This window comes from Labeo rohita, chromosome 17 (assembly GCF_022985175.1).
Source record: "Labeo rohita strain BAU-BD-2019 chromosome 17, IGBB_LRoh.1.0, whole genome shotgun sequence".
Classification (NCBI taxonomy): Eukaryota; Metazoa; Chordata; class Actinopteri; order Cypriniformes; family Cyprinidae; genus Labeo; species Labeo rohita.
In genome coordinates, this window is record NC_066885.1 from 11,595,317 (window position 1) to 11,610,956 (window position 15,640).

Here is a 15,640-nt window from a genome sequence, read left to right on the forward strand (position 1 = left end):
CAATATGCAATATTAGGATCATTTTGTGCAGCTTGTTTAGCCAATATTAGGTTATTATTGTATATTATTTAGCTTATGATTAAGATGTTTTATATAGATTAGTTATTGGTGTTATTATATATTTGTAAATGTATTTATTGATACTGTGTATATTTATATTAATAATCAGGAAAGGTTTGTATGTATGTGTTTTTTATAGTGTGTTTCTCCAGGTGATTACTTTCTAGGAAAGTATGCACACAGTAGTTTTCTTCTTAATTCCTGTATGCTTTTGCTTGTTTAAATGTTGCATTCCCTGGTGAAAAAACCAGCACATGCTGGTAGGTATGTTTTGATGCTGGTTTAAGCTGGTCTTTTGCTGGTTTATGCTGGTCCTTAGCTGGTTTAAGCTGGTCCTTTGCTGGTTTTTGCTGGTCATGTTGCTGGTCAAGGACCAGCATGAACCAGCAAAGGACCAGCATAAACCAGCTAAGGACCAGCATAAACCAGCAAAGGACCAGCTTAAACCAGCATCAAAACCTACCTAACCAGCATTCCAGCATCAAAACATACCCACCAGCATATGCTGGTTTTTTCACCAGGGTTTCCATTGCAATTTCAGGAGTCTCACATTTCTAAACTATATCCAAAACTATAAGGCAAAAGTTTATGCAGAGAAGACACTGTAGTCACATTTTTCTACTACAGGAAGCATAATCGAACATCTTTCAATAGATTTTGTGCTATTGCCCTGGAGAAGATGAATAAGATAATTATATGTGAGCTCTGGGCAAATGGATGAACACATCCTACTGCTGCTAGACTGCCTGCAGTTCTATTGTAGACACAATGCACCACATCAGCTTTCATTGCTTGATTATTGTGTTCAGGCAAGAATTTCTAACATAAATAGTTGGAAAGATTTTTATGTCTAATATTTGCCTCGCAAGCCAGTTAGAGGGAAATGTAATTATTGATAATTGCACAAGGACATAGTGTCTTTCTTCTCCACTGTGGCCCATAAAAAGTGAAATATGAGAATGTTAGTGCACACATGTTCATGCATGAGCTATGTTTGAGTTCATACAGCAGGTCATACAGGCAAAAGAGAACAAATGTAAAAGTCCCATCATCAATATCCCCAGCAATAACATGGCAGATAAGCATCAGATCCATCAAAAATATGTAATTTTCTTGCAGATCTATCAAAGAGGGCTGTCTAATGAAGAGAGCGAGTGCTGTGCGGTGCACATTAGGAGAAAATCAGTCCAGCTATTCATCCAGGTGATGCTCTGCCTGCAGGCAAGTACGCACCCCTGTTGCATAATTTAGTTGGCGCTCTTAGACATCATTATTTGTAACTCTGATTCTGAAAGATCGAGAACGTCCAACAAATTCTCCTTTGATTTGGTCATTATGCCCCATATGGCATGTCATTCCCATAGCAAGCCTAAAAGTTGTAAAACAGCAGTGCTTTTTCCCATTTTATGATACATTAACATTTTAATTCATAGCCACATTTCAAATGAGACTATGGAGCTCACAGTTGATTTGTTATTAGTTGGGATTATCCAGCAAATACCAGTTCATTCTATTTATTTGGCTCTTAAACAAAAGCTTAATCCGTTGAGTAATTGGAAATGCAATTTTACACAACCAAATCATGGTGTTATATGAAACGCCCACGTTGCTAAATAATAAATTGTTTTATTTGGGCTTAAGAAGACAAGAGAAGGAAAAACGGTATTGAAACCATCTCACTGTTGCTAATTTGTTGTTTTGCACCATAATCGGCTCCCATTTAGCTCTACCATATGGAAAATGATATTCTCTTGGAAAGATCTCCCCTCAGTTCTGTTTTTCAGCTTTGTGTTTTTGGTACACTCCAAAAAATGATGGGTTAAAAACAACCATTTCTGGGTTATTTTGTCGCAGCTTGTTGGGTTTTATACATTAACCCATTTGCTGGGTTGTTTTTTGACATAGTGCTCAGTCAGTTAACCTATCGAAGGTTTTTCATACGAAATTAAAAAAATGTAGGCCTACTCTTAAATCTACTTTATAAAAGGGTGTTTTTGGAGTGATGCTATAGAGGGACCATTTTTGGTTCCCCAAAGAACCATTTTGAAGAACATTTGAGACCCTGGATCACAAAACTAGTCTTAAAAAGCACAGGTATGTTTGTAGCAATAGCCAAAAATACACTGTATGGGTCGAAATGATCGATTTTTCTTTTATGCCAAAAATGATTAGGATATTAAGTAAAGATCATGTTCCATTAAGATATTTTGTAAATTTCTTACCGTCAGTATATCAACTTTGTTTTTGATTAGTCATATGCATTGCTAAAAACTTCATTTGGACAACTTTAAAGGCGATTTTCTCAATATTTTGATTTTTTTGCACCTTCAGATTCCAGATTTTCAAATAGTTGTATCTCGGCCAAATATTGTTATATCCTAACAAACCATACATCAATGGAAAGCTTATTTATTCTGTCCATACAGGTTTTAGATGATGTAAAAACCTCAGTTTAAAAAAAATGATCATTATGACTGTTTTTTTGGTCCAGGGTCACATTTTAAAAAATCTAAAGCCTTTTTCGACTATACAGAACCTGCATTTGAAAGGTTTTGTGAATGTTCAAGGTTTGTCACAAAACCATTGATGCCAAATAAAAAACCTTTATTTTAAGAGTGTAGGGCAAGAACAGTTCATACAATATTTTTTATTCAATGTCAGATCTTTTACACTCATAAAATCTTCAAAATATTCAGTAAATGTATTAGGACTTGACAGGAGCAGCAAGAGCAGCCATTGGGAATCTGTGGGAAGAAAATTGTTATCAGAAGCTGTTCCATTTCATTAAATTACTTATATTCTTGACATATTCATCTTTAAAAAGTTACATCAAAAACAGCTTTACCTCGTGCCATCTTGTCTGTCAGAGTTTCAAACCGTCAAACACAAAGCGCGACCACGGCTGCAACAATAGCACGCACTATCAATAGCGCGCATATTGTAGTCAGTGGTGCGCACAGTAACTTTGTTAAATATAACAGCGAAGTCACGTCTGGCCGCGCATTCGTTGCATTCGTTTGGCGGGAGATGAAACTTCCACAGTGGCACTGGCGCATTGTTTGCTTTGAATCCGGTGAATGCTGTGTTTGTAGAAGGCTAGCGTTCCAAGCAGACGTTAGCTGCGACATACATTTAAACAAAAAAAAAAAAGGAAAAATGTGAGACGTCAGAATGTGAGACTTTGGTTTTCTATTTATACAGTGGTAATTTGAAAGGAATACAATGTAATACAAACCTTATTTGATTCAGATAGTTTCCCTTCATTCAGGTTTTCTCTCAACACAAAATGACCGTTGAAAAATGTAACTGGTTTTAACTGTTTTGGCGTACCCCACATTGGGTTCCACTGACTGGTGTGTGAGGGGGTTCATCATTTGTATTAACAATAAAAATGACAAAGCAGCTGAGTTATAGAAAAACTACCCAGCACCTGGGTAAAAAATATTAAAAATAACCCAACAAGTTACACAACAAGCTGAAAATGCATTTCGGTTAAAAAAAAAAATAATAATAATAATAATAATAAAGCAATTTTAGCGTCCAGAAAAACTACCCAGCACCTGGGTAAAAATATTTAAAATAACCAGATAAAATGACCCAACAGGCTGAACCTAGTATTTTTTAGAGTGTAACATTTTACAATAATGTTATATGGATAGTTCACCAAAAAGGAAAATTCTGTCATTAATTACTCACCCTCATGTCGTTCCAAACCCGCAAAACCTTCATTCGTCTTCGGAACACAAATGAAGATATTTTTTTATGAAATCCAAGAGCTTTTTGACCCTGCTTTCTGCATCATAGTATTCGTGAACACTTTAAAGACTGACATGGAAGAGAAGAAATTGTTGAATAAAGTCATTATATTTGTTTTCTTTGTGCACAAAAAGAATTCTCACAGCTTCATAACATTAAGGTTGAACCACTGATGTCACATGGACTATTTTATCTATGTCTTTACTACCTTTCTGGGCCTTGAACTGGGTAGTTGCATTGTTGTCTATGCAGGGTAAGAAAGCTCTCGGATTTCATCAAAAATATCTTAATTTGTTTTCCGAAGATGAACGAAGGTCTTAGGGGTTTGAAACAACATGAGGGTGAGTAATGGTCCATTGCATGTTCTAATTATATCAACGGTAAACTCGACTTCTTTTTTTTTCTTTTAAATGAGAATCCACTTTGTTTTTTTTAATGATTTATGGGACTGTTCTATATGTGTGTAGAATATGTGTGTTTGAAAATGGCTTCCTCCGTTATTAGAGGCAAACAATGGATTTAATGACCCCCTGTGAATCAGATGTAATGATCAGAGGTCTAACTCAGGAAACCAGCAATCATGGCAAAGTGTGAAACCTGTCAATATTAGCACATCCTGCTGTTGAAGACTGGCCTGTATGATGACTTATTTTTAACCTCGCTTTTTATATATTAGCTGTACTGCAGACACACAAACCCTTACAGCAAATGTATAACACTAATCAAAGTTGTGGCGACTTGTGCAGTGGATAGGAAACATTTATGGACTGCGTTTTGGTTCCTCAAGCTCTTTTGATGCTGCACAGCTTTGCACAATAGGGTAGGTGGGTAATTTGTTCAGCTGACTTGGTTTCCACTATCGGCTCACGTTACGCTGTGTTTATTCAATTCATTCCTACACACCCAACTGTTTCCTTCACCTTAGGGTGTAGTTCAGGCCCATTGTGACAGATCAGGTCCGCTACAACCCTCAGGCATGCTGAAATTAATATCCCAGGCAGCCACCCACGTCTGTCTGCCATCACAGCGTCTCTCAATTCACGTCCATGCCCATCTCGAAGAGATCATGTTGGTAAATGACCTCCGATAACACCAGAGGTCAGAAACTTTTTAAAGGAATATTCCAGGTTCAATAAAAGTTAAGCTCAGTTCACAGCATGTTGATTACAAAAAAAAAAAAAAAGGAAACATCCAGGCCAATTTTTGAAAGAATTTAAAAGTAGAAATGTGAGGCACTTGAAAGTAGAAATGTGAGGCACTTACATAAATAATACACAAGTTTTAATAATTTAAAAATTAAAGCTGTTAAAGGGTTTTCATCATTTTTAAAGACATTTTAGGGTTGTAACCATCACGTTGTTGTTTACATCTTGTGGGTATACTTTGGAAACCATGAGAAATGTAAAATTTATTGATATGTGCTTTTTAAAAAAGAGCAGATGGTAATTTTGGTTGTATTCCACATTATGCCACAAGTGCTGTCAAATCATCTTAACCAGGAATGAATAACAGAAAATCTAAGTAAAATCACAACTAATTTTAAAAGGCAGAAATGTGAAACACATTGTTTATATAAAGGCACTTGTATAAATAATACAGAGAAAAACTAAAGTTGATAAAATATTCTCAGTCAAATCATGTTAACTAGGAATGTCTATGGATGGTATGAGTTCTTCCATTATGGAAAATCTACCAAAAAAAAATCCCCCAGCCTGCAGTGAAGAGAATAGCTTTCTGAGATGGGTGTATGGACACCGGCAATAATAATGGAATTGCTGTATGAATTGATTGTAATGAAGCGTGCAGTCAGATGGTTCTCTCCAATATTTGTTTATGATTACAAATGGGTGCTGCTCTGAACCCGACGCCTGAACTCATAAAGCAGTGCGGCGCTCCTGGCCTCTCTCTGGGTCTCTGCAGTGGGACAGCAAGAGGTAAAGAATGATGGTTTATTCTCTAGCTCATTTAGAGTTGACCACACAGCTGGAGGGCCCAGATGTACCGATTTAATGGCTAATTACTGTCTCACGCACACACTGCCTGATGGGAGTGAAAGGTCATGCTGAGGAGCTCCGGGTGTGAGTTTATTGTGTTATTTATGCATGTAAATTATTAGCCACAAAATTGCACTACTCAGATACTGTGAAGCCAAACTAATGATGCAATCCATCAAAAAATAACCTAGTTCTATCTATATATGATGTAAATGTAGACCCTTTTAGAAAGAAAGAAAGAAACCTTTTCTTTCATTTGGCATGATATTTGATTATCCTTGAATATCGGGGGGAAAAATTGTTTCAGTATGCATGCTTGATATTATTTTTTTGATGAAACAATATGATGAGCTTCATTTTGTTAACACTGGTAATTGCACGGCTCTCTGGAATGCTTGAATCTGATTGGTCAATTGTAGTATTCAAAGGTCTGATATTTCCAAATATTTACTCTTGTTTATGGCAACTCCATAACCAAAAACAGTGCTACTTTCATGTCTGTTATATCAGACTGCAGACTTGCTCTCGCTGGCTTTGCACAAACGCATCTACCAGCTTCTAGTTATCATCTGTAGTAAAAATTACCTTAGAGGATTTCAGTATTAATATTACTGTAATATTGTTGATATGTTTGACTTATTGCTATTGTGTTGTACGTCATTAACAGACTTTTTTCCCCCCTTAGTGTAAGTTTTTTTGGATAATATACAGTTCAAATAATTTAAAAATAAAAATTCTAGTCTAGCTGCAATACAGTACTTACAGTCACATCAACCCTTGTTATGGGTACTTGTAAATCGCTTCACGCATACATGTCATAAATGTTATAAGCAATTAAGCCGTGATATAAAGAGAAAGGACTGCATGTATAGCATCATGCTTTCATGGAGTATGGTTTGGATGTGGGAAACGGGTCAGATCAGGCGAAGAATTGTCGTAAAACTGGTCAGTGGTGGTATTAACTCTAGAGCCTTGTTTATTGCTGTGCTATGGCTCATTGACACCTGCTCAGAGCTCTGAGAAGATCTCATTTCAAAGCCATAATAATGCTGCAGTCTTCACTTGCTGCTAGGGAGTGTACTGGGTGTGCGGATAATACAGGGGAACAAATATCAAAGTTAACTGCATTATGTTAATTTGAGCGAAATGTCAAAAATAGTTATAGCGCACATGTGGGTTTCAAGGGACGTGTTTAAAAGTTGTTTTAAGTCTGATTAGTAACACCTTAATTCCAGCTTTTAGCAGGTTCAAGCTGAATAGTGTCGAAAACGTTTTTAGCATGCAGGCACATGTATTTCCCAAAAAGGCACAGAATGTTCCCTTAAGGTTAGTAGATGGCTCTCATTTGTTCTAAGAACTGTAAACTAACAAGGAAACCAGCTCTTATGCTTGGTTTAGTTATTCTCCCTATGATTTAAATTTGTAAAACAAAGAGCAGAGCCTTAAAATCATTTGATTGAGGTGGACCTGTAATGTGTTGACTTCACTGTGTTCATACAGACTTTCTTTTCAACTGAAATTAATGCACTACACAAGCAAATGCCAGAAATTTAGCCTCTAAATTTCCTTTAGCTTGAATGCAATTCTTATGCAAATGTTGAATAACAGCACTAAATATTGTGGTAAAGATATTTTGCTCATTGTAGCACATGTGCTGCGGTGTGAGAAAGCAGGACATTTTATGTCTTGTACAGGAGGACAGCAAAGGAAATCAGCCCTGATGCAGAATTTCCTAATATAATTCTAGTCCTGCATCAACCAAGGTTTGTTTTCAGATATTTGGCAGGAACTGTCTGTGTTCAGTCTTTATGAACTGAGCTGTTAGGTAAAGATGTGAGATACTGGATCAAAGAGTGTGGCTTGTGGTCTCAAATTAATAGTGGAGATGAGAAGAGACACCACCTTGTGGTAGTAGTCAGAACTGCTTGCTCTTTTTCACTCCTCTTTAAACAGACACACATACTGTCCATTTCATTTCCTACTTTTAACTTACAAATATATATTGTAAAAAATGGGGCACTTGACATTGATTTGTGCTTGATTGCTGATTGCTAAGATTGACTTACTATATCTTCATGAGCTTGGATTGTAGTAATACAACATAGAAACTAAATATTCATAAATCATTTTAGTTTTACTAAGCGATAAAAAAGGAAGGCGATATTGTTCAGAATATAAATTACAATATTATACAGTCTTTTGAAATACAGTGCGTTTAGAAGTCAGATCTAAATACAAAGGACATTATCTGTTTAAAATCATCATTTATGGCATGTATCAGACTCTGGAACACTGTTTTTGCAGTACGCTGTGCTATTGTTTCTCCTTTGAGAGTCTCTGAATCCAACTCCCCCATTAGGGGTGTAAATTGGCTGAATGCGAAAGTCCCCTTTGAGCAGCTGTTCGTTATTCAAAGAAACTATCTGAAAGCTCGTTTCAGTCATTTCTAGAATAGAGTTATCCTTTTTAGTCCCTGCTTCGCAGTAGTCATCTTTTCTTCTGCCCCGGCTGTATTTCCATTTTGACGACTCTGACCTTCCCTTCTTGTGCATGTGCCAGCAGAATATGCTCAACAAGACCACCAGGACTACAAGCACCGCCCCGCCAATCAGGCCAGCCAGTAGGAAAGGCGAGCTGGGGTCCTGCTGGGTCGCCTGCTCGGGCCCAGTGGCGTTATCGCCAGAGTGAAAGGAAGCAGACTTTGTTGTCACCTCTGAGCAAATTGTATCATCTCCCGGGTGGTAGTTATTGAACGCGTCCAACGGATCCACGCAAATGCGATAAGTGGACTTGGGCTCCAGGTTTGTCAGTGTGATTCCTTCACGTTCACCCTGCACGAGTGACTCCTGCATGGGGCCGGTTATCAAACTGTGACCCAGCTTGACCCAGGTCACCTTGTAGGCCGTGACGGTGAACGTCGACACCCAGCTTACCTGAATGCACGAACCGTTTAGCACCGCGAAGGAAACTCGCAGCGATTCCTGCATCGGGTCGATCGTGTCGACCGTCCTCTGCTCGCCGTCTTCGCTTGCGGTCGGTGGTGGAAGCGTGAGACGTGGAGGGCTGGGTGTAGGCCGGGAATGTGCGGGTGTGAAAGCCGTTTGAGTGGCTGACTCAGCGGTGGAGGAAGAGAGCAGTGTGGGCTGTGGGACTGTGGCGGTGCTGTTAGGACACTGGATGAGCTCCAGGGTTAGCTCTCTGATTACCATGCCACGTACCCTCTCTGGTTTCTGGCACATGAAGCCACGGACATTGAGGGTAGCTGGCAGGGATTTTAACCACAGTATGACCCATTTAATGTCGCAGTCACAGAGCCAAAGGTTGTTTCGAACAGTGAGCTGTCTCAGACCATGGAGGCCGTCAAAGACCCCCTGTGTGAGAGACTGCAGCTGGTTGTTTGAAATATCCAGTCTCTCCAAGCGGTGGAGGCCGCGAAAGGCTGTCAAAGGAATCTCATTCATCTGATTATCCTGCAAGTTGAGCTTGACTAGAAACTCGGCCGGCAGATTAGGAGGCGGAACCGTGAGGGAGTTACGCGCCAACGACAAGGTTTTGAGATTAACGAGGGTCTGGAGAGCCCCGGGGGCGATGCCCTCGTCCGTGAGCAAGTTCCCGTCCAGGAGGAGGAGTTCAAGGCCCGTCACATTCTCAAACGCATCCTCTGCTATAAATGCGATGCGGTTCTCATCCAGCCGCAGCTCTCTCAGCTCCTCAGGCAGCCCGATGGGGACGCTGCTCAGGTGGTTCTTGGTAAGGAAGAGGGTCTTGAGACTGATGGCCTCCCTGAAGGCCCCCTCCTCCACACCCACGGTGGAGATGGAGTTGTCATCCAGATAGAGCTCCTCCAGGCGTAGCAGCTGTGCGAGGGCGGCCCGGGACACCGTCTGAATGTTATTCTCCTGCAGGTGGAGCACCCGCACGTTTTTGGGAAGATTGACAGGGAATTCGTCAAGCTGGTTGCCATAGAGATACACCGTCTCCACAGAGGCAACATTGTGCATTTCCAGAGGAAATCCAGCATTGTTGATTTGATTGTTGTGGAGGTAGAGGGTCTTATAACCCTCTCCTAGCCCCAGAGGCACTGACGTTAGACTCCTCTCGTTGCAGTAAACAAAGGTCCTGTCACAGCGGCACTCCTCCGGACAGGTTGTGGCCCAGGAGAAGTGCATGTGAAGACCCAGAAGTATCGGTATCCACGGGCTGATCAGAGTAGGCAGGTCTTTATTCCACATTCGGATCTGTACCTCCATTTTGTAAAACTTTGCAAACTTTCAGACGACAACAACAGTGCACGTAATTAAAAAGGGCAAAAAAATCAAATAAAATCCACCACACTGGAGTTCTTAGCGGATCTCGAAGCTCGCCTCGGTGGAGAGTATGCGATGTTGAAGTGGCTGGGTAATCCTCCTGTAATTGCCTGTCCTAAGCTCCCCAACACAAGAGCAATAGTCTCATTAACTCGTGCGACTCCCTCTCATCCCTCCGTCCATGCTTGGGCTGGAAATGATAGCAGAGCTCATCACATTGTCACTCTGAGTTTAGGGAGGGACGATTTCAAAGTGTGAGGGCCAGAGCAGCAAGTATGGAGGACTCATCGAAGACGACCTCCTCTCTCGTCACAGCTGGACGATTCTCGTAAGGCACGACCTTCCTCACAAGTAGCATTTTGAGCCACTTACCTATTTTAACAGAGAATAAAAACAGATGACATGTTATTTCAATGTCAAAGCTATTTCCAAAACATTTTTACAGGAAAATATGCATCTGTATATTAACACAACATGCGATTTTGATGTCAGCCAAGTGAAACAGCTACAGTGGGCCTTAGCATTAACTGAAACATAAGCTATAATAATCCACTTGAATTTACACTGATTTTACCATACCCAACTGTAACAAATTCAAGTGGATTACTGCAACAGCATTGTTTTAGTCTTTCTTCGACTTTTTCTACTAGAAGAACTATTCTTCTTCTAAGTACCTAATATTGTGCATTATCTTCACTGTAGGCTGTTTACGGTTGCAAGTAGCATGGAAGTTTACTGGATTAATAATAATATTAAATGTGTAAACATGACTAATCCAATCAGAATTTAGAGTTTGAACTGTCTGTTTAAAAAAACAAAAAACACAAGTTTAATTGACAATAAGAGAAAGAAAAGCAGCAAGCAATAAAGCAGGACACTGCTCCACACTTGCTCTCCGTGAGGAGAGAGTGGTGACTGGCGACATCAGCATCTCTGCGCTCTCAGACTTGTAAAGGGCACTGAGGTGTTTAATCTGTCAAATGCCACGATGATGGACAGGTCTGTTCTCCAATGCTCTGGCACAGACTTCTGCTCTCAGTAATAATGATTCTGAACCTGGGGACAGCGAGAACTGCACTATTAAATCAGCGAAGAGTGCATGAGTTTGAACGGGAAAGAAACACAGCCCTGTCCATGATGCAGAAAATAAGATATAGTCAATAAGACACTGGCATCTCTCTGAATCCTCTCATGAGATGCATCTGCCATTTTAGCAGCAGTCTCCTTTACGCACAGCCTTTAGACAGATCAATTATGGGTTGGATCATTGGGCATTTTACATGGTAGAGGATAAAGGTTACAAGTTATGTAATCATGTCAGGTTACAAGATGTAATGAATGTCAGCCTGATGGCCTGAATATTGCTAGTGGATGTGCAGATTTCGTAATTCATTTTGTTTTAGCCATTTTGAATCTTTCATCTTTGTATATTAATATTCCAGTCTTCACTGAGGCCTCACATGCCTTTGCCTATTCCTCACCATCTACTAACTGTCTGCAGATTGTGTGCTGTATTTTGTATTATTGTTCTTTTTTTGTTTTAGCACTATTTTGTTTAGTTTTTCATGTACAATGGTTATCTGTACCTACTGTACAGTTTTCACTGGCCTTGCTGTATGGATATAAAAATTCTATTCTATTATATTCTGAAAGTGTACATTTCTTTGTGAGAAAATCTTTCTCTGCGAAAAAGACTTCGTACTCTCTTGCTATATGTCTCGGTAAAGGAAAAATTATCTTGCAGGATTATTTTTTTCTTTCTTTTATGATGTTATGTATGTATTGAACAAACCAAGGTCCAGTATAATAGTGAAAGCCATTTGTTCACGCCAGCCTTTACTTACTAGTTGGATAGATTGATCCAGGAGTTCAGCTATTATTATACAGTGCTGTTCAGGATTTGTTCATTTAGAAAATGGCTCAAGTGCAGATAGCATACAGCTGATTTGAGCAGTGGTGTGGTTATGCACACATGGAAAATCACACATGGAAGTGCTTGACATCTCACTGCTATAAACACACTTTTGAAATGCTCTGATTTACCTCTTTCTCCTCCTATTTGTGAGAGAATTTGTGTTTGAGCACTATAAAAAATGTTACTCTTTTTAAATTTGTAGGCTGCTACATCAATAGCATGTAAACTGATTAAAGGTAAGGTAACCAGTATGTTAAAAATGCATTAGATATATGTCATTGTAAAAAAAATAATCATTTTGGGGGGAAATGAAAAGTATGAATATGTTTATTGTGTATAACAGTGAGGCTGAGACTTTTTTTGTCATGGTTTATTTTGAGGGCAATTTTGTTTAACTTCAATTTATCATGTGGCTTTCTATTTTTCCACCTTTCTTAGAATTGTGCTCAGTAGTCTATATTATAAAGTGCACGGCAGATTTACTATAATCTGCCGTGTACTTTATAATATACTGAGCACAATTCAGTCAATGTAGACTGTTATATTAGTATTAAAAGAGTAAATGACATACAATACAGCCATGAACTGCAGAATATACAGGCACCAAATGCCATGCCTAAAATATTCAGTAAATGTATTGCCGTTTTTTTTTTTTTGTTTTTTTTTTCGCGTTACTGTTGTTTTCTAACCTACTTTTAGAGGATTGTTTTAATGTAATTTAGGAATAGCAGATATAACGGCTGTTATGCAAGAAGTTTCTCGCAAGAGCGCAATTAATACAATCTTGAAATTGATTTATTACCACAAACATCTTTACTCTCTAAACGTGTTTTTTCCTTTTAGTCCTCACCTTTTCTGAAGAGGCTTCGACCCATCTAGGCAGCATTTTAAAGTCGTCTAGTCTCTTCTCCGGTACGAGTTCTCAGAATAAACATCCCCCAGATAAACTAAAAAATAATTCCAGACCCCTAACAGAGTCAGCCCGACAATCCTTTAGTCCGGATGGTCTAAAAAGCGTCATTTTGTCGAGCGGTTGATCCTGGGGAGGATTTGAAGTGTCTGCGCAACATGATGCGTCCGAGAGCCGCTGCTTCAATCCCGCAGATGCGCTTCTGAGTTCCGCGCTTCCTTCACCAAATGCCCGGAGCGCACTGGACTCCCTACTCTCGTTCACTCTCTCTCTCGCACACACATACACACTTCTCTCACAGTCTCGCAACCAAAGATGTTACACTTCTTCTTGATTGGAGTCCGATTCCTCTACCATAATTGGTTTCATCTGATTGTTTATTCCAAATGCACTGAGCTCCGTTTCCCTTTGGAACCTATGGGAGGAATTGCAGTAATGAATTCATTTGATAGCCCGCTCTCTCTCTCTCTCTCTCTCTCTCTCTCTCTCTCTCTCTCTCTCTCTCTCTCTCTGCTCTCCTATTTTCTGTTCTGCTTTCAGTGCATTTAGTTTTTGCTCGATATCGCAATTATGAATTTTAGTTTTTGTGTTGAATTGATTATATTTAATTATTTCTGTAACTCCGAAGCGCTGCACAATTAATCGACCGATAATCAGTAGTATGGATATGAAAAAAATGCAATGACATGGTTACGTTTACATCTACTGCCATAGTTTTTTTTTTTTTTTTTTAATTTACTGGCGTAGTTTTCTATTCACACAGTGTTTTTGCAGTGTTGAAGCATTGCAACCAATCACAGACATGTCTGTTGAGCAATGCAATTGCAGCAGCCAATCGGGCGAGTTTCAATACTCTGGTGTAAGACTAATTATAATAGTAGCGTGATCAGTAACGCTGCTATTACGTTTTTATCAGTCACTTATATTTTATTCGTTAAATAAATGATAAAATAATTAATTATTTGGTCAGAATCATAAAGCCCTAATTTCTATCGCATAATAGTGTTTTCACTACAGTAGGTGTCATCAGTCGCCAACACTGAATGTAAACAATGCTACAGAACCGAACGAAACTAGGATATGTGGCTGATTATTGCTGCTTAAAATCAATTATTGTCATGTTTTGGACTGTACTAATAGGTCGGACTGGGAAAAACATTTGGAGACTACCAAAAGTTATAACAAATCAAGGAGAAGTGTGCAAAACATTTTCTGAGGAACAAAAGGCGTTTGTGGTTGGCCAAACTGAACCAGGATTCCAGGGCAAGAATCTTGACAACATTCGTGCTTGTTCTATTTCCGGTCAGGAAGGGCTAATATCATAATTAATACTGCTCGTACATATCTTTACCACCTATTAACTTTAGTTTGACAAAATACTGTGCCTTTCCTGCTTAATAAGTCCTTTAACAGCTTTCACACATTTTTTCCGTAGTTTAGACAGCATAAATTAGCAGAACAACATATTCAACCATGCAATCCATGCTGTTGTTTACATCTGAGTATATGGCCGCATATCAGTGTAACTGAGCAAATCGTGACGTAAGTGCAAACCCTCTATAAATTAAGAATGGAAGTGCAGATTTGTGATTTTTACCAGTTTTGTTTTGCAAGTTTTTGAACGCCAGAGTATGGTTGTTTTCTATCTCTCCGTGATTGTTTGTGGTACCATACAGGCTCTTGACTATTCAAAGCTGTTTCTCCAACATTGTCTCTCTGCAGTTTGTAACTATTTGTATGACAAATCACATTGTAAGAATTTATACGATTTTGTTATACCTTATAAAATACATCTTCCCATGCAATCCGTTTGGTTTCTCTCACCAGTGAGCAGGGAGTGGGAAGCGGAAAACCTGGAGTGGAGCCGAGGGAATATAGAATGCTTTAAGCTAGAAGCGGAAGGGTGCTTCTTAATAGGAAACCTTCATCCTAGTAAGGCTGCATATGTCGACTGCCACATCAAGAGCTGTTGAAGACCATCTCAATTTAAAGCATCCTTGGAAGGCAGCCTTCGTTTCACATCCTTCATTCGGCCTATTTTGGCATCGGCATCGGCATCAAGTGTATCCTTTGTGTCCTCCAATCACCCACTATTTTTGCACACGTTCCAATTCGCACAAATAAATTAGCTGATCAGTTCATCAAATGTCGTTATTAAATGCAGAACAGAAAATGTTTTTGGAAATAACTATGTATGTTTTCTTATGTTTTGTTGTAAATTAATCACATAAAGTTAAACTGCCCATGATATGAACCACTGGGAGAACACAGAGGGATGTTATTCTTAATGGAAAGTCAGATTAAAAAGTATTTTTCCCAAATTATTTTTTAATATTATTATTATGCGTTTATGATGTTTCCATTATTTAATGCAGAGTAGGGAATCTCTCATTCCGCTCCACTTATATGCTATTCCAGACTGCCATTGGAGACACACAGAGATGCTTCGCCCTTGAAATTTAGTTAAATGTTATAGCGTGTCCAGTAGTACAGTTGATAATCTTGTATGATTTATTTGATTAACACCCGATAATCTGTTGATTACAAACTCAGTTAATAGCCTTTTGTGTAACAAATAGGCAAATTATGCTATTTTTATAGTGAGATGGAAGTGAGAGGTGTAATCAAGCACTCTTCAAGTGCATAAGAGTTGAAAAAAGCAAAGGCCACATGCTGAGATGAAACACTCATATAATAA

The 15,640-nt window shown here is 39.0% G+C and overlaps 1 protein-coding gene and 1 long non-coding RNA gene across 2 annotated transcripts in view; one reads left to right on the forward strand and one right to left on the reverse strand.

Moving 5' to 3' along the window:
• LOC127179785 (uncharacterized) overlaps positions 1 to 14,835 on the forward strand; it is a 78,733-nt gene extending 63,898 nt beyond the window's left edge. Inside the window, exons 3-4 of the long non-coding RNA XR_007829552.1 lie at positions 1,180 to 1,285; positions 14,770 to 14,835. This is a non-coding gene — a long non-coding RNA (uncharacterized LOC127179785). The remainder of the gene's footprint in view (positions 1 to 1,179; positions 1,286 to 14,769) is intronic.
• On the reverse strand, positions 7,958 to 13,381 carry si:dkey-87k14.1 (leucine-rich repeat transmembrane protein FLRT2). The gene is made up of 2 exons (XM_051133505.1): positions 12,883 to 13,381; positions 7,958 to 10,489 (listed from the first exon to the last, which is right to left on the reverse strand). Exon 2 carries the CDS (start codon positions 10,058 to 10,060, stop codon positions 8,072 to 8,074), a length of 1,989 nt encoding a protein of 662 aa, XP_050989462.1. The 5' UTR covers positions 10,061 to 10,489; positions 12,883 to 13,381; the 3' UTR covers positions 7,958 to 8,071.
• Positions 14,836 to 15,640: the final 805 nt, after the last annotated feature.

Coding starts and splice junctions, on each gene's coding strand:
- si:dkey-87k14.1 (XM_051133505.1), bottom strand. CDS start 10,060: ATGGAGGTACAGATCCGAATGTGGAATAAAGACCTGCCTACTCTGATC.